A 26,486-nucleotide genomic window follows, 5' to 3' on the forward strand; every position below is an offset into this window, starting at 1 on the left:
GAGGTATGATACTGTCAAAAATCATGGACATAAAAGATGTTATTGTGGAACTCAACGTTGTTGGATGCAGTGTCACTACACCACCCTTTTCTACTCTCGAAGACACTTAGTTGTGTCATCTCCATGTCAAATCTGTCATGAGGGGACAAAAAGGTACCTAAACTAACCTATTATTCACAGGTGAACATGGTTTGTGAATTGACCTGCTTTAAGTGGAGAAGGATTAAAGTGACTTCAAATATCCGTAAAAAAGAACATGCCCCAAATAAAATAATTGAATCATATAACAGTTACACAACAGATAAACTCAAGACTTAAGAAAACTAGTCTATATTCAAGAGTAAGACCAAATGACAAACAGATAGGAAAAACGTTTTCTAAATATAAGCCTGTCACTTCTCAAATATCCATAGATGATTTATTATACTGATACAGTGTCAAAACTAAATGAAAAGCAAATTTAGAATGCACGAAGACAATAATTTGGTGATAAATGTGTGAAATGCCTGGAAAGCTTCTGAGCAAATTACTGGAGACAAAATACTGGAATCTTTGGATGCAATGAAGGGTCAAAAGTAGCCTTTTTCTTGTCCAGGTAGTCAGCTGAAGATTTTGACATCATTGTTGAATCAAATCCAAAACTCGGCTTTGTCTAATATCCCCACATGGTCAATGCTCCGCAAAATTCACTGGGTAATCACCAACAGCTAGAATATTAGTTTATTTTCTTTCTTTGCACTTCAAACTCAATTGTAATGTCTTAAATCACATCTAACCCAAATAATTAACGTCTGCAGACTCACTATCTGAACACAATTTTTCCTCTGATCCATTAATTGATTATATATTCACTATTCAATTCTGATAGTCACCGGCCTCTATACTTTCTCTCCAGATGCTGCCAGACCGGAGTTTCACCAGCAATTTGGCGTTTTTTAAAACTTTGAGATCACCACCAAGCACTCCAGCATCCAGTTTTATTTTATATCATCTTTAGTGGTTTTCACAGTTTAACATACTGGAAACAATATTTTTCATCTTATGCAACTTTATACTGTTTTTTTCTGCCTGTAAGTTAATTTTGTATCAAAAGTGTACCTGCATTTTGAAAAGTTAATTTGATTTGACAGGCTGGAAGCATATCTTAAATAATTTGTAATCTAATTTGAGATATGTTGTTGAAGTTAAATGTTGTTTGAAAGTATATTAGTCACTGCACTTTGATGTAACATTCTTGCTTTTTAATACTGAGTATATACTATAACCCACAGCAGAACAATTATTTGCAAGTTCAGCACACTTCTTTATTTGGCCATTAGTTTACAAGCAACCTAGAGAAACAGCAAATAAAATCTAAAACAATATAGTTCAAGATTATTTATATAAAATTTTCAGAAGCTTAGTAAAATCACACTATCATTCAAAGTCTAAAGCTAAATAAAATATATTGCCATTTAGTTATCTACATTCTACTGCCTCTGGAAATCAACCAGACAAAATACAATGCGTTTCATCTCTTCAAACTCACTGTATATACAATGCATTTCCACTCCAGGTGAAACTGTCCATTTAATTGTTAGATATTAAATGCAAATATGCACTATATTTCACTGTTAATATAGCAGCATTTTATCCATTCAACTGCTGTGGCTACATCCTCTTATTTGATAGAATAACAGGCTGATGGGGTTGACAGAATAGCCTGAGCAATGAAGGATAATACAATAATACTACAAATGGGAACACAAAGAGAGATACATTTTGGACAAATTCTTTGCTACAAACATTTGTATGAGAGAATGAGACAACTGCTATGTAGATAGACATTGCAAAATCCAGTCTTTAAAGCAATGCAACAGTAATGAGAATTGTACAAAAGCACAAATACTTAGGCCACATTCACAGTACCCATTAAAACCTACACAAACTTTTTTGCGGCAATGCCACAGATCACATACATTGCATTTCCTGTTAGCTGTATAGGATTATGATTTGCTACTCGTGCGTTTTTGACATACAAGCTTTGCTGAAAGCTACAGCAAACTGCAACTTATAACAGCTTGGCATTGTGTAAAGCTCGTTATAATTGCTATTCTCACAACACTAAAACATTGTCATGCATTAGGTTTTTTTATATTTTGATATGCTTTTCCTCTGCGGAGTGTTTGATAGTAATATGAATCTGAATGTTCAGAATTGAGGAGAATCACTATTGTCATGGTAGGTCTTCCAGTTCACCTTTAGCCCAGTTAAAAACTGCTCGCTCAACAATCACAAAAGTGCTATTTGCCAACAATGGTACTTCATTTCTGTCTTCTACTGTATTAATGTTTAGCTGCTGACATCGTCATTTGTGTCTGCAGTTTCCAACATCTGCCCGTCTGATGGTCTTCGGACACTCCAAATCCTGACTGTTTGGTCACTGAAAGAAATGTTTATGTTTGAAAAAACACATTTTTCTTAAAACAAATTTTATACACAAAGGATTTTGTTTCCCTTAAATTTATCAATAAAATACGACAGTAAAGATTGATCGGTTGTAAAGAATTCTGGAGTAATGTTTTGTACTCACTCTGATGCAGTAAAGATATGGGTAGAATTGGTGCAGATGGCATTTATGGGGCTGTCATGCCCTCTCATCTCTCCAAGTAGTGTAAAGTTGTCCACATTCCAAAGTTTAAGGATGCCACCTCTGCAGCCACTGAGCAAAATTGACCTGCCTGGTAAAATCCCCAAGGCGCATACCCAGTCCTTGTGAGCATTTGGTACTTGCTAGAAAACAAAATCATATCAAAATCTTGGATTAAAAAAAACAGACAGGCTTGAAAGAGTTCAGTAAGTAACAAATTATAGCTTAGGATTTAGCACAGGCATCTTCACATTTTAGCCTCAGCTATTATTTCCTACTCCAAGGAACTTAAAATTAAAGATAATCTAAACTCAGTTTCATCACAAACTCTCTCGTTCAGTGTCTTTTCCTGTCTTGTCAGATCTAAAAATACAAGGAACTCCAAATTTTTAGATCACCTGTTCATTCATCTTAGTCATTTATTAATTCTAATTCCAACAGAATAAGTTCAGACGCTTTCCCATCTCCCAATGCCCAAATTGATTTAATGCTGAATTAATGAGGCTATCCGTGTGGAAGTAATGAGTCTTTTTTTCTCAGTTCAATCTTCTCAAATTAAGTACCTCTTCTTGGATCAATGGTAAAGAATATAGTCTGTGAAATTTGGAGCTGTTGATTCCCTGCTCTCAAAACGAGCATTACATTCTTTGAAAAATGTCTTATTTATTTCTCCTTCCTCTTCAACTTCTACACAATTTTTCATGTGGCATGCCTCCCTACACTCATCTCATCACCAGTGACAATATTTAAATAATGTAGTCCTGCTTTCTGGAACCACATCTTCTATACACCTTTACTTTTGCAACCTTTGGTATATGAATCTGAGCTTGCTGCAGTTCTGGAGACGCTGCTGCCTGAAAGCACTATATTAGTATAATGTAGTGCTTTCAGGCAGCAGCGTTGTTTTTGTAAATTACTGTGCTTGATATGAAGTGCTGCATAGTTTGTTTCTAAATCAATGGCATAGACATCCAAGAACTTCTTTTATAAATTGAAGTCACAAATACATAAATAAATCAGGAGAAGTTACTCCACTTGCTCAGATATGGAGAGCTACAAATTTATATGCATATTGGGATAATTCCAAAATAGGAAAAACAGCCAAAATATTGAAAATCTTACTGAGTTTTAAAAGGAATAGGGGCTCAAATGCTCCAATTATGACGAGAACAGCAATAGCAACGCCATTAAAGATTATCTACTTACTTATGGGTGCTTTTTGTGACCAAACCTCAGCGTCTGGCTTGTCCTAGATGCCTCCACCATAGGAAATCAGCTAGGAATCCACTAAGCAGAGAATTAACATTGAAGGGCAAGGCTTGTCCTTTTCATACAGCATTAACTGGATTCCAGTAATTAAAATGTTTAAAGTTTCCAAAGACAATTTGACAGTTACTGACAGAAGGTAAATGTCTAAGTGAGAGACTAAGATGCCACACTGACAATGTACTGTTATGCATCTTTAAGGCCACGCTTGATGTCTGACTCTCCTGAGACGTGGACCACTAATTTTCATTAGTCTTTAATACTTTAAAGTGGAAATACTTCTAGAAATTTAAATCAATATTAAACAAGAAACAAAGTCCACTTTGAACATCAAATCGGCAGTATATTTACAACTCCACTCCTTCGCTCCCCAAATATTTTTGGGGTTTAACCCCACACCTATTAACAGACAATAGGTGGTAACAGGCATTCCTCAATGTACAAAAACTTGTATTCACATCAAGTAAAATATCACAATGTACATCAGTATTTGGAGTCTGACCCAAACAGATGAAGGAAGGATTTTCGAGGTGACTTCTAGCAGTTTTTAAGAAAAGTTTTGCAAGTAACAAAAGTAACAAAAAGATACACCAATATCACAGTAAGTTTCAAAACATTGAATTAAAATGATTGAAGAACCCTTTTCAGGATACATCTCTATGACAAGAATAAGGATCTCATTCTATATCAGGGACTGAATAGCAGGGACATTCTTGAAAAGCATGCAGTAACAGTGAAAAATTAAGTCATTAACCAATTTTCAAATGAGAATAAGATTTCTGAAGTTAATGCAAAAAAGGGACAGCCAGCTAATTGTATCGGAGTTACATAGCTGAGCAGGATGTCGGGTGTGAAGACTGAAGAACTGATTAGTCATGAAGGTGCTCGATTTCAGCAAAGACAGCACAAAAAAGCAGAGCAAGCAGTTTGGAAAAAAGCGTGAACAAGGAATTATCGGGGTTGGGGTGGGAAAAGGAGCTAAAACTTATTTTGCAGATAGAAATATGCATTTTTTTTCAATCAACTAAATGTTGGCTTTGAATCTAAGCTCAGAGCCCAGCCAGGATTTGAACCAGAAGGGTAAGCTTGAAATAAGAGTTCAGAAAGGAAGATATAATAAGGCCTGAAGTTTCTAGTCACAATCAAACATACTGGATTGAAATATTAAGCTATAAAATGTCTTGGTTTATCTAGTACATTAAATAGGACTTAAGGAAAGTAACGTAAGGAGGGACAAAGCTGGATATGACCAAAACAAACAGTCAGAATCTCTCAGGTTTTAATGGCAGTTTAGAAGCAGACTATTAAAGGATAAGACCTTTCAAAGTAGCAGGGTGATTATCAGTTTAATAAGGGAGTAACTAACTATTTTGGCAAATATATTGAAAAGGAAATATTTGCAACGGTAGATAATGAGCAGGGCAGTTGGACTAAACTGATAGCTCTTTTATATAGGTGCGATTAAGTGAATATCCTCTTTCTGATTCCATGTATTGTACCAATCTGGGGCCAGAGTGATCATAAGTTAAGTCAATAGAACAGTAAGGAACATAGCGACGTCATAGAAGAGATGAATCTGTTGAGGGTCATAAGAAAGTGCATTTTTGAGATGAGATAAAACAGAAAAATTCAAACATTTCTCCATTTAAGTTCCACTTAGCCCTTACATCAACTTACTGCTGTGCATTCATACCTGGAGTAGTTCTTGCTGCACCATGTCCCATTTTTTAATCCCATTATCTCTGGATCCACTAAACAGGCTGTCACCCAAGATTGTGAGTGATTCAATGCCATCATAATGTGGAGGTTCAAAGTTGTAGGTAGGGCTTACAGTGCCTATAGCACCTTCTGTTACATCAAACATCTAAATAGAAAGAGGTAAAAGAATGGTAGATTTATTTATATTTAAGATGAACATATACTTTTTGTTTGTACACAGGTTGTGAAGCATTGAATACTTATTCAATAATTCAAGATAGTCAAACAGGTATTAAGGATTTAATTAGCTGAACTTAAGAATAGTATAATTTCAGAAACAGCACAATCTAAACAAGTTACTAAATATAGATTAAGTCTTTATTTATGACATTTAACTTTTGCCTCCCCTCATTTCACCTCTTACAGCATCTTCAATGGCAGCTTTCACACCAGAATCACAAGATTAAAGTTCAAGCAACTCTCAAGAAAGCATCTTAGTGAATGGAGGGTTGACATAGACTGGGACACTAATGCGCATCAGATACATACATGACATCCCCCAACTCCATCTAATCATTTAGATTGCAGAATGATGATTCTGCTTTGAGGATGCCTCAACACCATGACTGATTGGATGATTATGGTCACAAATCCCTGAAAGCTACACTCAATAATCTACCACAGAAGAGCATAGAGTAATTCAAAAAGGCTTACTACTTGACTCCAGTACGGTCAGAACGATGTGACATAACTTGCAATTATAATATAGCGTTCTAAAAATACTTTTGGGCTTCAATTTTGTTATGAAGGTGTCAGTTTTGGTCTGGGATGGACAAAGTCAGAAGTCACACAGAAGAAGCTGGATATTCTTATTGAGTTTAACTTAAAAATAGGAGTTTAGCATACTCAAAAAACAAATATAATATAAAATATTTTAATAGGCCTCAAAATACAGAATTTTTAATGTTTAATAATATTATAAATATCAAGCTACTTCAAAACAAACATTAAATTTAAAGCAGAGATACATCTTGCAAAGTAAGGCTCATTGAAAGGAAGCTGCAAGAAATTAACATACATTTTGCAGTGAACAATATACAGTAGTTTTACTTTGTACAATGAAAATATTACCTTTATGTAGTGATCTTTGGACCCAGTAATAATGAGATCTTGTCCATTTGCTGTTTGATCAACAGTAAGGCACATAACTGGTCCTAAATGACCAGTCAGCTTTCCAGTGGATTGAAACCTTGAAAGTAGAAAATAGTCACACGATTACTGTTAATACTCTGGCAAATACTAAATTTATCACAACATGCTGATTCGAGCTTTGATTATTTTCCATTAAATGAAAAGGTTGCATGTGCTGCCACTACTATTGCAGGGGATGCACTTAACTGTCCAATAAAATACTTTTTCAAACACTCTAAACAAATTTGATTCAATCTGTCCCACTCGCTATCTCCCTGGTTGTTGCAATCCTGACCCCTCACTGCCTTCTTCTGTACACCAGGCCTCTCTTGCACTATTTACCATGAGCAGGGCAGTGAATGGATGGGAGGCAATGAGGAATTGAGAAAAAGGGGGTTCCCGCGTCAGGCGACTGACTGTGCGGAGTTTGCACATTCTCCTCGTGTCTGCGTGGGTTTCCTCCGGGTGCTCCGGTTTCCTCCCACAGTCCAAAGATGTGCAGGGTCAGGTGAATTGGCCATGCTAAATTGCCCGTAGTGTTAGGTAAGGGGTAGATGTGTATGGGTGGGTGACGCTTCGGCGGGGCGGTGTGGACTTGTTGGGCCGAAGGGCCTGTTTCCACACTGTAAGTAATCTAATCTAATCTAATCTCTAATGTTCAGACAGTAAGCAAGAATGAATGGTGCCATAGTTTCTAGGGGAGCATATTAATAACATCTGTTAGCATAGATGTCCTGTCCCATTGTGGCGGCAGAAGATAATGATATCAAAATTGGTATTTTTGTGGTGAATCAAATCAAAGTAGTTGCAAATTTGATATAGAATTTAGATATTTTGTTATAAATTAAACAGATTTTGATTTCCTATTGAATTGCATCAGCACATTAAGCCATACTTGAGTCAAAGAGGTTAAGTTTGGCTTGATGACAATAAATTAGTTTTTTGTTAACTCAACAGGTTCCTGCAAATTAAAGTTTATTACCAGACAACGATGTGGTGGGAACTCTGTAAATACTGAAATTAACTTTCATTTTTCGTCAGTTTTAATGAGTTTGAAATGAAAATGTTCAACAGCGTGCTCCTTTTCTCAAACACACCCAAGTTCCACATTAGCTTGCAAATTTTCAACATTTCTACGTAGACAAATGTAGAACAATAATATAAGCAAAGTAAGTCTACTGAAATCCAACGCTTTTTCATTCAAAATACCTTTTGAGATCCCACATTCGCACAGAATTACCCGAGGCAGCATAGAGAAACATGCCAGTTGAGTTTAGTGCAATTTGGTTTATTTGATTTTCTCCAGGAGGTATAGTAACTGTTCTATTTTTAGTACTGGCACACGCATCCCCCATTGACACCTGGCCAGATGATCTGAAAGACAAATCGATTTCTCATGCTGTATTATACTGTTATCTTTAAGAGTGACAATCTTATCTTAATGCTAAATGCAAATTTCTACATAGAACAAAATGTTGAGTGATCGCCCCATTGAGGATTTTCAAATTCAAAAGCTCCAAGTAATTTGTACTTATATGTCTGATATCTCATGATGAACTGCTATATCTGTACACAGATTTATTTAGTACACATTTATTTAATACTGATCAAAGATTTGCTCAGGAGATCAGACATGCTCAGAACTCAAAATGAATGTCCTGCATTGGTGGCCTCCAGCTCATGTGCAATAAATGTTTTTTTTTTAAATATAAACACAATAATAGTATTGATGAAAAACCAAACAAATTGCAGATGATGGAAATCAGAAACAAAAACAGAAATGGCAGGAAAACAACTCAGGTCTGGCAACATCCTTTGGCTCCAGTGACTCTTGTTCAGAACAGGTTCTGAAGGGTGACTTGACTTAAAACATTAATTCTAATTCTTCTGCATGGATACTGCCAGATCTGCTGAGTTTTTCTAACTAGTATTGATGAGTACTTTCTAAAACGTTGATATCAAACACTGTTGTAACACTGAGAAATGTCAATTTAACTTCTAACCAAGAAAGTGTAAAGCATTTTTTGAACTGCAACACTATTCTAGAATATAATCCCAAATTACCAAAATAGATACTTACGTCAGTGTTCGAATGCATTTAGCAGAGTCTCTGATATCCCACACCTTAATAAAAGATGTGGAAACAGAAAATACCAAACTGGAATAACTGCAGTATTTAACAGATACCACATTATTAGGATGTCCACCAAGAGACATAATCTCTTGTCCAGTGACAAGATTCCATACTTTACAAGTGCGATCTGTAAAAACATTTACATAAAGAAATAATAATTAGCCTGCCATCTCTTTTGTACCAATGACATGAATTACAAGAAAAGCTATTCTCTCTCTCTCTCTCTTCCTTATCTGCAGGAATAGTACAGAGGAACCTCAATCATCCGAATACCAATTATCCAGAGATCGAATTATCTGGAGATCTTGAGATCCTGATAGAAACATTATATCAAAGACGTGTTTCCAACGCTGATCGCGTCATTTGTTTACAGTGATTAAACAGCACCGTCTTCAAATGACTGACCACCTCTTTCTCTCCCCACACTTTCCCTGGAATTCTACTGAGGGGTGTACCCTAACAACACCCCTCCTTCCCCAGATAATTTCTCCAACATTGTCCTGTACAGGGCAAATGAGGAACCTGCCAAAACGTTGCAGTAAAAAGTTGTGCGCGTGATTGTGGTTGCGTGTGCGTGCGTGCTATTTGGAGACTTATTCCACAAAGGTGGCGGCAGCAGCAGCAGTAGTCTAGTTGTTGGTGTACAGTCTGGCTGCCCCAGAGAGGGGGTGTTGGACGGGGTTGGGGGGGGGGGGTCTCACGTGCTGTGTGCTGCTGCAGTCTCCTGAACTGGGAGCAGACTTTTAAAACTCCGAGCCCCAGAGGAAAAGCACTTAATCGATTAACTGAAATAGTGAATAGTGCCAAATGAAATAGTGCCCCCCCCATCTCGTTCGGACAATCAAGGTTCCCCTGCAAATTAATTGCAGATGCCTAAAGCAAATTCTCCCTTCAGGTCACAAAAGGCATACAGAAAATCAAGCACGAAAGCAAAGTTCTGCAGATTCTGGAAACACTCAATAGGTCAGATAGTGTCATGGAAAGAGAAGCTGGGGTAATACTTCATATGTTTGGATGGTCAAAGGCTTGACATGTTAACTCTGTCTCTCCACAATCATTGCATGAACAGCTAAGTATTTTCAGTTTTTATAACCCATCAGTTAATGTATTCTTTGTGTGTACGAAGAAGCAAGCAAAGAACAGGGAGAAAGTGTAGTGCTGGAAAAGTACAGCTGGTTAGGCAGCATCCAAACAGCAGGAGCGTCGACATTTTGAGCATGAGGTCTTCATCAGGAATGAGGGGGTGGCCCGTGGGGGGGGGCTGAGAGATAAATGTGAGGGGCACAGGGGAAGGTAGCTGGAAATACAATAGGTATATTAATGTGGGGGGTGATGGTGATAGGTCGGATAGTAGGGTGGAGCAGATAGTTGGGAAGGACTGGTAGGACAGTTCAAGAGGGTGCTGCTGAGCTAAAAGGTTGGATCTGGGATAAGGTGGGGGAGGGGAAATGAAGAAGCTGGTGAAATCGACATTGATCCCATGTGGTTGGAGGACCCCAAGGTGGAAAATGAGGTGTTCTTCCTCCAGGCATTGGGTGGCTAGAGTTTGGTGGCGGAGGAGTCCCAGGACTTGCGTGCTCTTGGCGGAGTGGGAGGGGGAGTTAAAGTGTTCATCCACAAGGTGGTGGAGTTGTTTAGTGCATGTGACTCAGAGATGTTCTCTGAAACGTTCCGCAAGTTGGCACCCTGTCTCCCCAATGCAGAGAAGACCGCATCGAGAGCAACCGATACAATAGATGACGTGTGTGGAAGTACAGTAAACCTCAGTCAGATATGGAAAGATCCTTTGGGGTCTTGCATGGAGGGGAGGGGAAGGTGAAGAGCTAATGCTCAAAACGGCCACCCTCCTACTCCCCGTACACACAAAAGTAGAGTCAGATTTAGGATCAATGAACAAGACCCTGATACACACAGTCTGCAAGACTGATCTCAACCGGAATACTTAAAGCAATAGTAAAGATTATGGTTAAAAAACCAAAATCATGTTATTGATTCAGAATCATCAGTTCATTCACTACCTTCAGCAATCATTCTCTTCAACACCAATACTTAGTGGCAAAGGTGTGGACTATTTACAAATTGCACTGTATCAACACTTCCGAGGTGAGGGGAGAAAAATTTAGAAGGGATCGAAGGGATAACGTTTTCACAAAGAGGGTGGTGCGTGTATGGAATGAGCTGCCAGAGGAACTGGACGAGCCTGGTACAATTGAAACATTTAAAAAGGCATCTGGATGGGTAGAGGGATATGGGCCAAGGGCTGGCAAATGGGACTAGATTAATGTAGAACATCTGGTTGGCATGGATGAGTTGGACTGAAGGATGTGACTCTGTGACTTTATGACTGCATCTATCAAATACAACCTCTACCACAGGTAGGACAAGGATGGAAGGTGGATGGGTACACCACCACCTGCAAGTTCCCCTTCAAGTCACACATCATACTGACTTGGAACTTGCTGTGTCTTCACTGTCATTGGGCCAAAATCCTGTAACTTGCTTCCTAACAGCAGTGGGTGTACCAACAGGTATATATTATGCTACGGTAACGTTTGGCTACAATTAGCCTTGTCTTTTGCCAGATAATAGACCTATGGAACAAGCTGCCTGCTTACACAATTGAAGACATTCTGCATAATTTTGCAGAACTAAATCATTTCCTGACTCAGAGATTACATCTTACAAAATTGTTAGGGGTAGATGCAAAAAGGTTGTTTCCCCTTGAACCAGAAGGCATAATCTCAGAATAAGAGGTCACACATTTAGCACAGAGATAAGGAGCAATTTATTCTGATGGTAGTGGAATTCTTTACCACAGAGGAGAGATGGTCAAGGTTGGGCCATTAAATATATTCACAGCTGACAGACACAGATTTTTAAGCACAAGAAAAATCAAGGGTAATGGGGGAAAAGGTAGGAAAGTGAAGCTGAGGATCATCGGATCAGCCATGGTCTCACTGAATGGCAATTGGAGGAAGAGCATAAGACATTGGGATTTAGCGGAAAAGGCCAATAACCATGGCAGGGCTGACAGCTGGGCCAACTGTTAGAGGGCAGACTGCAGATTTTGTTTCAGGAACTGGCTCTTTGGATATCTGTGCATAAAAACACTCTTTAATTTGGCAGATCCTGACTCTTGCATCATCAGGTATCCTGAATTCTGGATGTATCACTTGATGATTTGCATCAGGGTCCCAAGGAGCTATTTTTGAGCACAATTTAAATAGTAGTCAAGGGTCCCACTTCAGTAGAGAAGAATACACACTATCCAGTAGCATAAAAGTGATGGCAGATATGGGATACATTCTATAGTTTTTAATGAGTTTTGAGGAAATTTGTAGCTCAGGTTGAGGTTCTGGATGTAAGTTTGCTTGCTGATTTGGAAGGTTCGTTTTCAAACGTTTCGTCACCACACCAGGCAACACAATGTGAGCACCCAGTGGTGTTAGTGACCCGCTTTCCATTTATGTGTTTAAGTTTCCTTGGGTCGGTAATGCCATTTATTGTTCTTTTTATCAGAGGGTGGTAAGATGAGGAAGGACACCACTTGAACTGGGACAACACATCCATCCTAGGACAAGCCAAACAGAGGCACGCACAAGCAGGGATGTCCAACCGGAACTCTAACACACACACAATCCACCACCCCCCACCGACTTGGACCCCATTTACCACCCTCTGAGGAAAAGTACAGGTGGTGACACTGTCACAGGAAATTACATCACCAACACAAGGAAACCTAAACACAAATAAAAAGTGGGTCACTAACACCATCGCTCACTGTAGGCTCACTGATGATGTTACCTAGTCTGGTGATGAAACATCTGAAAACAAACCTTCCAGCTCAGCGAGCGAACTTACATCCATGGTTTTTAATGAGGGAAATAACCCTGAGGCTCTGAATTTTGTGCAGTTATTTTCTCCCAACAGCTGGAAGAAAACTCTCTCACCTTTTGCTCCAGTAAAAAGGAGATCGTCTGTTGCATCCAGGCATAGCACTGCTTTGTTGTGTCCTTCAGCTATATGATTGCAGTGAAGGGGCGCACTCCTGCTACCTTTTGAACTCGGAAACAGGTTAATTATTCCTCTGTGGAAAGAATAGCAATAAAATTGGTTGACTATGAACAATAAAATAGTTAACTAGATAATTACAGGACAAACAACAGGATAGATTGAGGAAAAACCTGCACTGTTTACATTTATTGTTAAGTTATGAAGGAAATGGTCTTGGATTGCACTATATTATCCATTATGGTCAAGTCTTGGAATTAGTTCTATTGTTCTGCAACACTGCAAACATGACAACTAATGAGTAAAATTTATATTATTGAAGGTAAAATAATTGCTTTTTTATTTGGCAATTTTCTGGGATTTTTCAAAAAAAGTGTATAGGCCAGAATTCTGAGGGTAAAGTGAAGTCTGCAGATGCTGGAGATCAGAGCTGAAAATGTGTTGCTGGAAAAGCGCAGCAGGTCAGGCAGCATCCAGGGAACAGGAGAATCGACGTTTCGGGCATAAGGGCTTATGCCCGAAATGTCGATTCTCCTGTTCCCTGGATGCTGCCTGACCTGCTGCGCTTTTCCAGCAACACATTTTCAGCTCAGAATTCTGAGGGTATAAATTAAAAAGCATGACCAATTACTTCTCATTATCTCTTTGCTTTCCTTTCACAAATTGATTGACATTTTATGATCAAGATGATCCATTCACCTTGACAAAAATTAAAGTCAATTTATTTTCTCACTCTTCCCTCACCACCTTAGTTTTCTCAAAGGAAGTAGTTCATGTTAAAATATAATTTTATTAGTGGGAAAATATTTTAAGCAAATACCTGTCAATTCCCTTGCATGTCACTTTTACTTATCTTGTTGTAGATTAGTGATGGCTATGCGATAAGTAAGTGAAAATGCCATGCCGGAGAACTGGCTACTCATTTTACCAACAGAAAGAAAGATGATATTTTCAAATTATGTATGGACATAGTCTTAAACCAAACAATGATAAGGAAATACAAGCCAAAAACACTTGGTACAGAGAAGTTGACTCTTCAGAGCAGATCATCTTGACACTTAAGAACTGCATATTTTGAACAGAACATTTTTAAAAACACACTGATAATTTCACTAGCATATTTTTCTTTGCAGGTATTAAAATTCATCAATAAAACATGCACTACGTATAGCTATTTGAGCATAGACTCCTTTTATTGAACAGAGGAAAAGCCTCAACACCAGAAAAAAAAGGGAAGAGGAAGAGCTATTTTTCAATCACCACTGCTTTCCAATAATCACATTGCACACAAACGCAGCAAACAAAACTAACAAGCATCAAAAAGCAGGATAATCATCTAAATAAAACAAGCAAGAGAACTAGTTTTAAAAAAAAAAATCAAAAATACCCAATTCCCCAAGGACACCCGTTAGCATTTCAGTACGTTCCAGTTAACCCCAATAATGGCAGTTGAGGGGCACCATGAGCATGCAGGAAATATTAGAAGCAATGAATGCTAAAACAGAAACTGCTGAATGGTGAGCAACAAGTTATACAGTGTACCTTTGTACCTCCGAAAGAGAGGAATCACTTTCATCTGACCTACAATAAAACAGTGACAGAATTGTGAAGACACAGGAAATTTGTTATTAAAGTCTGCACAATAACTAAAATGTAGCAGCTGGGCTAGCAGCATTAGCACTCAAATGTTACTTTAGATACACCGATATATCCATCCTTCATTAATACATATATTTCACTTTAATTGCAACAGAATTTAATGCCTATAGATCTGAGATCCATGGGAGTGAAAAGAAATTAGGAGGAAATTTTGAAGGAAACAAACTGTCAAAACTTACCTTATTCAGGAGTTGCATCATCTTTATTGCCTTTTGTCATTGTGCAAACATGCACTGAAACTCTGACAGTTTGCCATAGCTACATTTTTCTATCGTATATTTATGTATTGGAGTAGCACAACAACTTTTGCAGGTGCTTTACTCTCAGCTTCTGCAAGTTGCAGGTTCTATCAAAAGTATGATTTTGTTCAATTCCTAATGCTACCTGAAATTGCAACCGATTAACTGGCTTTCTGATTTACAGATGCATGACTGAATATTCCACAAACTTATTCTGTCAAGAAACCTGAATGATTGCTTAACTCCTTAAAATTGAAATGTAAAACTCAGGTATAAAAGCATTATAAAATCTTCATTGTAACTAGGGATGATTCAAAGGTGATTCTGAATCAACACCGAACAAATCCAACATGCAGAGAAAAATTCTGGACAACTCATAAACATGGATTGGAATCCAAGTGACTTTTTGAAAATATACAGTATCTCAATCAGTCTCTGTTCTGAACATAAAGGGACTATATTCCATATCACATCAAAATATTAGCTTCAGATTTGAATATCAAACATTATAGTGGAGCTTTAGGCTCTTTTGGGCTCAACTGGTCAAATGCCTGCAGGCTCTGGGAATTTGACAGCATTTCAAACATTTTTTTTTTCAAATCTCTTGGAATTCCCTGCTAGGCCTTTGCTCACGATAATAGTTTCGGAAGATAAACTAAGCAGTACGGTCCATTTTAAAAGTCACTCTCATTTATCTACAAAAAGACAGGGCCCATGCCTTACAGCCTCTTTAGAAAAAGGGTCAATGGGACCCTTTCAGAGAACCCTGAAAAAGCATAGTTAGGACAGATATGCTTTTCCATCACCTTGAAGCACAACATTAAAGCCTGCAGCGGCACTTCAGTCACATTTTGCAATGTCCTAGCAAAGGAAAGACCTATGCTAAAAAAGCAGCACGGTTAGAATGATGACCAAGGTGTGGAACCTTGGCAAGATTGATTTCATATGGGGGAGGAAAAGAGGATGTGAGAAACAGAAAGAGGAAGATGGGGAGAATGCCTGGCACAAAAGAAAAACTGATGATAGGAGATGGGAGAGTGAGACATATTCATCTATGATACCATGACTCAAGTCAATGGTCAGACGATTTGTCTCCCATTTTAACTGGAGATTCGACGTTTCAACGTTCCTGAAGAAGGGCTTATGCCCGAAACGTCGATTCTTCTCCTCCTTTGATGCTGCCTGACCTGCTGCGCTTTTCCAGCAACACATTTTTAAGCTCTGATCTCCAGCATCTGCAGTCCTCACTTTCTCCTCCCATTTTTACAGTCTGTTTAAATATTTGCTTATCTGCCGACCATTATTCATATCTGAATGTGGCAGAGGTGCAAAGTTTTAATCTGATCTGTTGGTTTTGGGATCACTTACCTTATTCTATACAATGCTGCTCCCATAATTTTGTATGCATATACTGCAATAGTACTCTAACTTGACTATGTTGGCACTTATTTTTAGGTATGCGTGGGGCTGTTTCTGACATGGCTGCGTATGACATGGGCAGCATGCCAGACGATCACAGACTGGCTAACGCTAGACTCACAACACAGTGAAATGAAAACATTCAATGACCCTCAAAATTGCTGAAGCGTCCCCAACCAGACTTGAAGAATAACATAGCAGATACAAAGTTCATAACTTAAAAGAAATTAATACATTAATGTTACTTTAATAGAGCAAAGATAAACTTAACCCAGTGAATACCTATATTTTAAACCCAATCTTGTTTGATCGTAACCTGCTCCCTCTGACACACACATACACGTGCACGCACGCAAGCGTGCACAAACACACACAGTTAAGGGATGAATTAAGAAAAAGTCATCAGTCAATGTAAACAACCTCCAGTAGGCTCTGAGGAATATTCACTTATTAAACAGTTCTTTAACTGGTTAGAGAACTAGAGAGGGAAAAACTCAAAACTTAGGTTTCTATTCCAGCAGTTTTCCATCATACAGCCTTCTGCCAAAAACCCCAGCCAAAACCAGTTCAATTTTCAACATTTTCAGTGGTTGGCCAATGAAAAATCTAACCAGCTGCCAGTCCTTGAACATAATATATCCTAGTGCTGGAATGACTGCTGTGCTCTTAGATAATTAAGTTACAATTATCTTTCCAGACTAGTGTCCATATGTAAACATAAAATTCTTACATTTTTAAGAAACAAGCTACTGTTCAAAGTTTGATCTTCAACTTCATCTCAGTTTCAAACAAAATGAGAGAAATCCAAAGAAAAAAAAAGTGACAGTCTCAACAGTGATGCCCTATTGTCCCCATTAAATTATGGTTGATCCCCTTATTTAAAGTTACTGCTGGAATGAGGGATATATTAATCCATTACGTTACAGTTTTTTGTGAAATATATTGCTGCTACTGTTACTGATGGCCTTAAACGATCTGCTCTGAATCTCCATGCAAAATAATTTTTGGTTTGATTTCACCTTATCAAATTGCCTTTGTGGCAACTGTAGTGTTGAAGCATTTCAACTCTAGCCATTTCTGTAAAATTCAAACAAGATAGAAAAAGAGGAAACTTCTACATTTGACATACTTAGGAATAAATTACTAAAGCACTGCGATGGTGTCATACTGAGAGACTCTGTCTTCTAGAATTATGAAATTGAGAGATGAATCTGCCTAGGAATAATAAAACATTCTGAGGGACACTATTTGAAAAAGAACAGTAAATTCTATAATTTCTCCCTCAATCACCCGTGCATGATGATTACCTGGTAATTCACTCATCCATTTCTGTTTGGAGGACTTTACTGCATGCAAACCAGCTGCCACACTTATTTTCATATGAGTGACCCCACTGGGAAAACATTTTGGAATTCCACATGGACAGAAGAACCATTACATTCATGCAACAACATTTTCATTTTGTATATTTAAAACGTTGCAGTGAAAAGTTGTGTGTGTACGCACGCACTATTTGGAGACTTACCCCACAAAGGCAGCAGCAGTGGTGTCCCATTCGGTTGTCCCAGAGAGGGAGCAGGGGTGGATGAGGAGGGGGGGTGCAGGGGCAGGGGCTTGTGCATGGTGTGCTGCTGCAGTCTCCTGATTGGGGAGCAGATTTTAACACTTCCAAGCCCCAGAGGAAAGGCATTTAAATCAATTAACCGAATAATCTATTAGCCGTATGAAGTCGTGCCCGCCCATCTTCAGATAATCGATATTCGTCTGTATCAGGAATTTGATCCAGTAATAATAAAGCAATAGCAATATAATCCTAAATCAGAATGATGTGAGATTCGAAGAAAAACTTGCTGGTGATGTTCCATAGATCTGCTCCTTTGTCCTTTTGAGTGATGAAGTCACAGAGTTTGAAATGCGCTGTCAGTGAAGCTTTAGCGAATTAGTGAAGTGCATCATGTGCATGGTACACACTGTTGTGATGGCCCCTTAGAACTACAGATGACTGTCTTGCAGTATGGAACCGGAGGTGATCAGATAAGCAAATACCCCATCTGCTAACTTTCCAACAGCCCCATTTGTTGCTCTTTGCTGAAACTGGTGGTTGAGATGTTCAGGTTTTGGTACACACTTTCTGCTGCTCCTGCTTAGCCTCCATCTGGAAGTGCTTGGAATGGTTTGCAGTTTCTTTAACTGAGGCAGTTTTGGGCTTTTGCCCTTCTGATAATTGCTTGCCACAGTGAAGATCAGAATAGTGAGCTTGTTTTGGAAGTCTTGAGTCAGGTATGTAGTAAATGTGACCCACCCAACACAGCTGACTGGCTATGACCTGTACCTTGATGCTGGATGTAAGCCTAAGAAAAGGTTTATCCGCAGAAGAATGGAGCTTGCAGACACAGCCAATGAGTTAATATTTTTATGGCCAAACCAATCCCATGGAGTTGGCACTCTTCTTCAAATTTACCTTTCTCGGTTGTTAATAATGAAGTAAATGAACATTAAAGTTTGCAGTTAGGGTACCAATTAAGCATGTTATGGTCTGGATGATGGTTAAATATTTCAAGTATTATTGGAACTGTACCCATCCAGCAAGTAAAGAATATTCCGTCACTCTTCTTACTTATGTCCGCTACCAGGCGAATGGACTGGGGGGGGGGGGGGGGGGGGGGGAAACAGGAGGTGAATTATTCGCTGCAGAATCCTAGCTTCTGATTTGCATTTATAGCCACAGTGTTAATATGGTTGGTCCATTTCAATGGTTTGGTCATGGTGACACCCCAGGATTTTGATAGTGGGGAATTCAGTAATGGCAATGTCATTGAGTTTCAAGGGACAAGGGTTAGGTTCTCTCTTGTTGCAGACTGTAATTGCCACCTGTGTGGCACGATGTTTTGCCATTTATTAGCTCAAGTCTAGATGTAGTCCAGGTTTTGCTTAAATGGACATGGAGTACTTCAGTAGTGGAAGTGTATGACTGCTACTGAACATTGTGCAGTCATCATTGAACATGCCCACCTCTGACCTTGAGAAGGTCTTGACCAAGCAGCTGAGAAATGTAAGGGACTAAAATCCAATAATCCCCAGGAAATATATAACAATACATTGAGAAATGTATTGCATGATTTAGAACAACATGATTTTACTATAAAGAATCCTTGTTGACCAATTTGAGAGAGAATTTGAGGATGCAAATAGTCAGGTTGAAAAAATGGAACCAGTTGCTGCAGTGTACCTGTATTTCCAAAAGTATTCAATAAGATGCCACATGAACGATTAAATAAAAAGGTAAGATTATGGAGTGGGAATAACACAAGCATGGATAGAGGATTGGTTAATGAACATGAAACTCGGTGATCATAAACAGAGCATTTTCAAATTAACAGGGAGTGAACAGTGGAGTGCTACAAATGCTTAACCTCATTGAGTTATTTATAATCTATATTAATGACTAGATATGAAGAAAATGTGTGAAGTTTGCAAGTATTGATGTTTAAAGAAGCTTGCATGTTCTTGTTCAAGATTGCAGGTGAACAAAATTTGGAAAGTGGATGGCATGTTGCCTTAATTTCAGAACACTGAATTATACAAATAAAGAAGCCTTGCTAAATTTGTACAGGCTGAGACCACACCAGGAATAATGCGTGCAGTTTGGTCTTCGCGTTTATAAAAGAATATAGTTTCAATGCAGGCTACACAGTGAGGACTGACTAAATTGTTCCATGGATGAGGTGGCATTTCTATGACAACAGAGTGAATAAATTGGGCTTTTATTTGCTAGAATTTTACAAGAATGACAGGCGGTCTCATTGAGTCATTCAAGATTCTATAGGGCTTTACGGGGTAATCAGAGATTGTTTGTGATGGCCAAGGAATCCAAAACATTGGGGCACAATCTTGGGATGAAGGGATAATCATTTAGGGCTGATATGAGGAGAAACTATTTCATTCCAATGATGTGATCTTATGGAATTTTCTACCCAAGAAGGTTGTGGATGTTTCATCACTGAATGCCTCTAGTGAGTTTAATAGATAGATTTCTGGTCTCTTGCAGAGATCAGGCAGGAAGGCAAGGTTTGGTCAGCTATGATCATATTAAATGGCAGAAGAGGCTAAACAGGTCAAATAGTCTACTGCTCCTATTCCTTCAAAGTGCAGCATAACTATTCACAATATCTAGTGATTATAGTTAAAACATTCTTGCTAAATTTGCTCTCTCACAAGAACTTATGAATTTAATATTTTTAATCTCCCACCAAGCAACTCTCAGTTAACATTGCCAGTGAGCACACACTCAGCTTTGGGAGGGATACTAAATAACTAAAGCTATCCAATCCAACTCAGACAGGTGACATTTCTAATTAAACCTCAGATTTACAAGCCTGGAGTAGAAAGTACAATTCAGTCCAAGATTTGGCAACAATGAAAAGGTAGTAATGTTTGTACTACAAAAGAACAATGACAAACCACTTTATGCATGCCATATTTTCATAAATTAAAAACCATATTTACAGTAAATAAAAACTGTACTTCCATAAGGCTTCAATGGTCTTCATTTTGTTGGACGTGTAAAATTAAACTTCACCTGAATTGTCTGACATCTACATCTCTCAGCCAAATACTTCATTATTCTTGTACAACTTATTCAAATAAAGCATTAACTGAACTAAATTAATTCAAGTTACCAGTTACCTAATTTAAGCAAGAGCAGCTTTTCTCTTAGTTGCATTTTGCACAAATGGGAAAACAAAATACTTCTATGTTCATAAACTGAAAAGAAAAACAAAGATCAAAAGCATAGACGTACATTTGTGTTACTCCGTATATAAATATTGGATACTAAATTCATTGGTCTGGAATGAAAAATTTCTTACATTTTTTGTTCTTTAACCTTCATTTTCTCTCCTGCCAAATTGCCTCTGTCATATAACTTCCTTCTGGATAATGGTGAAGGTTCAGGTATTTTCTTTTCTGATGAGGATGATGATGGTGACGGTCTAGATCTAGAACCAACAGTACATTTGTTACAAAATATAACACCCAAGTGATTACAAAACCCATCAGGAAAAGAACTTGGGCAGAAAAGTCAAAATCAATAGAACTCCCACCATACAGAGCCACTTCAATTTTTTTATTAGACAAACCAATTTTTAACCATCTAAGTACGATGCAGAGCAATGCCAAATAATTATCAAACTTGCTGAGTTTATGATAAGCCAATTAATGCCCAGTAATGTTGTATTTCTCATCAATAGAACTCTGACTCGAAATGAATTCAGATGATCCATTAACATACAGCATTGTTGCCTTGTTTCAAAACATCCATCTGATCATTGGTTAAACCGAATGCATAAAAAGTTAATTAATATTTGCTTGTTACTCATCTATAAGGTCTTCAATTAGGTATTAGTGCACTACATGGCATGCTAAGAAAAAAAATTGGTAAAGGCTTTTTTTTTTACCTGTAATTTTGTTCCAAGTCAAAAACTGCACATCATGTCCCAGGATTAGCGATAATTTCCGAACATTTACTCAACAGACCAGGTTTTGCAAACACTATAATATTGCAAAGCTGCCCACTGCCCTTCACCACCAGCCTCTGCCTCTTAAAACTGCATCTTGAGCTGATATCTCCAAGCAGACTATCCAAAGCCCATAAGTTCCCCACGATGAAGCCAGGTTGTGTTTGTTATTTTTCAAAGTAGCACATGCACTTCATGCTACATAACCTAAGCCAAATGCAATTTGCTCCCAGTAAAAGATTAAGACCAAATAGAATAACAGGTGAAGCATCAAGTTATTGCACACTGGATATATTGCTTGAATAAAGGCACAGTATGTTAGTATCAAAGTTTTTTTTTGCTCAATTAAAACATCCCAATTTTGACATTTTCCTTTGACTAAAATTATATTGTAGAATTTTGGGTTTTGTGAAATGCAAAATGTAACATTTTGGAAATGGACACAATTGAACCAATTTAAAAATTGTAACACAGAAGAGAATCTTAAATTAAAAGTCTCATGAGATCTGGCGCCCAAATCTGGTTTGGCCTACATGTGATTCTTGACCAACATAAAATGTGGTTCCCTTTTAAATGCTCTCTGAAATGGTCTGGCAAGCCACTCAATTGTATCTAACTGCCTAAAAAGTCTCAGAAGCTTGACACTATCCATGACAAAGCAGCCCATCTGATTGGCACCATGTCCACATTCACCGCAGCCTCCACCACCACCAGGGTGGAGCACACACAAGATGCAGCGTAGAAGTTCACCAAGATTCCTTGGGAAGCATCTTCCAAATACATGATTCACAAATATGTTCCCCTTCAAACCACTCACCATTGCTGCATAGAAATATACTGCCGATGCTGCATTATTATTGGGTCAAAACCTTGGCACTCCCTCTATTGGTGTACGTACAGCAGTTCAAGACAACAGCTCACCGCCACCTTCTCTAAGTCAACTAGGGATCCGCAATAAATTCTGGCCCAGCCAGAGAAGCTCACATCCCAAAAGAATTTTTAAAAATTCTAATATTAAATTTCAAATCTAAAAACTTCAAATTTTCAATTAACGATTGAAATTTTTAATTATCTTCACAACCAGTTTCCTTAAACCACATCAATAGACAATTTCATGTTATTTCAGAAAGTTATTTTATAAAGCACTAATATACAAATACCAGATCAGATAATTTGTAATTTTACTTTTCATATATTTATGAAAGATAAGTATTGTTTGTCAAGAAGCTAAGCCTGATTATTATAGAAGAATAAAACTTAGACCCCAGCTTTATATAATTAGTTAACAATGAATTAACGAGAAGACTCTGTCATGAAACTAGATTAACGGTAGTGCCGACCTTGATTAAAAGGAGGGTTCAAGGAGCTATAGTTACCAATGGATGAGTTAGGGAACACTAACTGGTCTTGACAGAATGAGTCCAGTTCAAGAACATTTGGTGAATTACATGAACAAAGTTACACAAATTTCAAGGAATTAGGATTTTGTTTTATAAACAAAGATTTCAAATAAAGGTTCCCTTGAAAGCAATTACAAACAAGAGCTTATTTTTGGAGCAGAACTAAGTGAGGCAGGATAGGGATAAGAACGCACACCTCAAAATTAAATAGAGTAATAGCTAATAAAAGAGTCGAAAAGGAAGAGTAAACCAATAATGGGAACTGTTCAGACAAGAGATAAGGATCCATACTCAGCATGGATCCACCCTATCAGTGAAAGTTGCATGGGAAAGACTGGAGTTCCTTGGATAATAATTTCATTCTATTTGAATTCTCTTAACAGTAGCATTTGACAAACTGACACCTAATAACAAAAAAAGATAATTAAACAGAAATCAGAAAATACAGAAGAGAAGTGAAGATCAGAATTCATGCAAGAACAGGCTGGCAGATGAATAAAGGATTATCGTTATCATTAATAAAATTAAGAATGAAAAAAAATCTCATGCAGGATCAAGAGACAGCAGAAATATTGAAGTACTTTCCAGTTCTCTTTTGAAAAGCAGACGTATGCGAAGGACAAAAAAAAGTGACAATGAATCGGAGTAGTTAGATGATAGATCAGGAAAACTTTTACTGAGTAATTTAGTGAACTCTAAGGTAAAACCATATATGACAGTTACTTAGAGCGCTAATAATGGGTGCCCAAAATGGCAAATATTTTGGCTCGGAGCATCAAACTTCCTAATATTGAATAGCTTTATATGAAAGGGATGGTAATAGAAAGGGACAATGGCTCTATTATTCATTTTGCTATCCATTCCATTTATTTGGCAAGCCCCAATATAATTTATAGCCATATAAAGAATTTGCCCTACCTCTGCCAGGATGCCCAGGTTCAAGTCCACCTGCTCCAGAGGGGTGTAATAACATCTCTGAATAGGTTGATCTGACAATATCTATAAATTAAGGTTCTTACGCTAAAGGGCTTTCATGAATTTGAATACTTTATCATAATTTCTCAGTACTGGCTTTTACAGTCTGTTAAACTTTTTTGTGCAAATCCTTCTTTGAAGATATTTTTAAGTCTAGAAACACATGCTGAACATTTATTTCATGCTCAATACATTGATTGAATATCAGAATTAAGGATTAAAAAGACAGAAAAATGCATCAAACCAATGCAGCATCATGCAACAAGCTGAGGTAATTAGTGCATAGCATGCAGAACTTACATGCTACTGCCAAGTCTAAGAGGCAAGCCAGATGGTGATGGGATTATCTCTTTTTCTCTAGCTGCAGCAGCATTAGCTGGCAAAGTCGTTCCAGTGTCTTTTTCGATTTCTTGCACCTCTGTAACAGGCATTAATGGCACAGGCATAGCAGCATCTCCTGCAACAATATCTGAGGCAGAATCACTACTGTCTGCATAAAGCAATTCCATTTGTGTAGCTGTCCTTCTTCGTGCCTGTACGATAATGTGCAGAAACATTTACAATTGTAATACATTCTTCACCATTAATTTTTAGCAGAATATGATTGATTATTTAAACCCAATTTTTTAATAAAGAAAGAAAAAACAAGCAGAGGGTAGGTTTCTACCAACTGGATAGTGTGGATTTAATTCAGCCATCCACTATTTATATCGGCAAACAATTGCATTCTTGCAATTCCTCAAGGAGCAATTCATAGAAATTAGGCATGTGAAGCAACTTTCAACTTGAAAACAAGAACTATAATAATTTTACAACAAACAAAACATTAAACAACATTCCAAATATTTAATCAGACACGTTCACCTGAAATAATTAGTCAAGAGTTCTTATTGCCCCAGTGACTGCTTTCAAACATGAAAGATCACGTATCAATGTAACTCTAACCAAGAAAATCAGAAATTCAATTACCTTATCCTTTGGTTTGGTGTCACCTGTTAATCTCATAACATCAGATGTCAGTGAACTGCAGAAATAAAAAGGCAAAAACACTAAGAAATTTAAACTTCAGGTATACTCCTGGGAAATACAATTTCATCACTTATTTAATCTGATGCATGATGATAGTGCATCTCCTTATTTGTGTTTAGGTTAATTAACTATTCCACCTCCTCCTCTCTTGTGCTTCAACTGTAACTGCATCATTTAAATAAGGAGGGAGAAAGAGAGGAAATATAGACCAGCTACCTCAGCATCACTAATAGGAAAACTACTGCAGAAAAAAAATGTGACGACAGAACACTTACAAATTATTAACAGGATTACACAAATCTACTGGAGTTTTTTTTCTGAGAATGTAACCAGCAGAACTGATGAGGAAACTAATGAATAGTGCAGTGTATTTGGATTTTCAGAAACCTTTTGACAAAGTCCTACCCTAAGAGTGGAATATGGAAATGTGAAACACATGGGTTAAGACCATATAAAACTGGAACAGGAGGACGCAGTTTGCCTCCTCAAACCTGCTCCTCCATATAATATGATTATGGTTGATCTGACATTCCTCACATCCACTTTGCTGAGTTTTCCCCATATCCCTCGACTCCACTACTGATCAAGGATCTATCTCAGACTTAAAATATGTACAAGGACTCTGGTAAGAACTTCCAAAGATTCAAAACCTTAAGAGAAGAAATTCCTCCTGATCCATTCTTAAATCGGCATCCCTTTATTCAGAGACTATGACTATGCCCTCCAGTCCAAGACTCTCCCATGTGGGGAATCATCTCTCAGTAGAGTCCCAACCCATTCAGTCTTGGCTTATAAGACAATACCTCCATGTTTGTGAATCTGAATTGCCTTCAATGAAATAATATCTTTTAAATAAGGGGTCAAATCTGCTCACAGTACTCCACATTTGTATCACCAGCAACTTGTGCAGTTGCAATAAGACTTCCCAACTCATACGCCAACCACCTGAAACAAGGGGCAACATTCCATTGAGGAGAAAGTGAGGACTGCAGATGCTGGAGATCAGAGCTGAAAATGTATTGCTGGAAAAGCGCAGCAGGTCAGATAGCATCCAAGGAGCAGGAAAATTGACGTTTCGGGCATGAGCCCTTCTTCAGGAATGAGGAAAGTGTGTCCAGCAGGCTCAGATAAAAGGTAGGGAGGAGGGACGTTGGAAATGCGATAGGTGGAAGGAGGTCAAGGTGAGGGTGATACGCCGGAGTGGGTGTGGGGACGGAGAGGTCAGGAAGAAGATTGCAGATTAAGAAGGTGGTGCTGAGTTCGAGGGATTTAACTGAGACAAGGTGGGGGGAGGGGAAATGAGGAAACTGGAGAAATCCG

General features: G+C 38.0%; 1 protein-coding gene across 3 annotated transcripts in view; it reads right to left on the reverse strand.

Moving 5' to 3' along the window:
• Positions 1-1,282: 1,282 nt before the first annotated feature.
• Positions 1,283-26,486, reverse strand: part of kif21a (kinesin family member 21A) — a 142,821-nt gene continuing 117,617 nt past the window's right edge. For 2 of the 3 annotated variants that reach the window (XM_043713604.1, XM_043713605.1), the window contains 11 exons: positions 25,107-25,161; positions 24,438-24,670; positions 21,115-21,243; positions 14,472-14,510; positions 12,869-13,005; positions 8,865-9,045; positions 7,994-8,158; positions 6,725-6,842; positions 5,589-5,759; positions 2,573-2,772; positions 1,283-2,422 (listed from right to left, as the gene is read on the reverse strand). In XM_043713604.1, the coding sequence (XP_043569539.1) occupies positions 2,332-2,422; positions 2,573-2,772; positions 5,589-5,759; positions 6,725-6,842; positions 7,994-8,158; positions 8,865-9,045; positions 12,869-13,005; positions 14,472-14,510; positions 21,115-21,243; positions 24,438-24,670; positions 25,107-25,161 (1,519 nt within the window). In that variant the 3' untranslated portion in view covers positions 1,283-2,331. The remainder of the gene's footprint in view (positions 2,423-2,572; positions 2,773-5,588; positions 5,760-6,724; positions 6,843-7,993; positions 8,159-8,864; positions 9,046-12,868; positions 13,006-14,471; positions 14,511-21,114; positions 21,244-24,437; positions 24,671-25,106; positions 25,162-26,486) is intronic. The other variant, XM_043713606.1, reaches the window with a different exon arrangement.

Source organism: Chiloscyllium plagiosum, chromosome 23, assembly GCF_004010195.1.
Source record: "Chiloscyllium plagiosum isolate BGI_BamShark_2017 chromosome 23, ASM401019v2, whole genome shotgun sequence".
NCBI classification, from domain to species: domain Eukaryota; kingdom Metazoa; phylum Chordata; class Chondrichthyes; order Orectolobiformes; family Hemiscylliidae; genus Chiloscyllium; species Chiloscyllium plagiosum.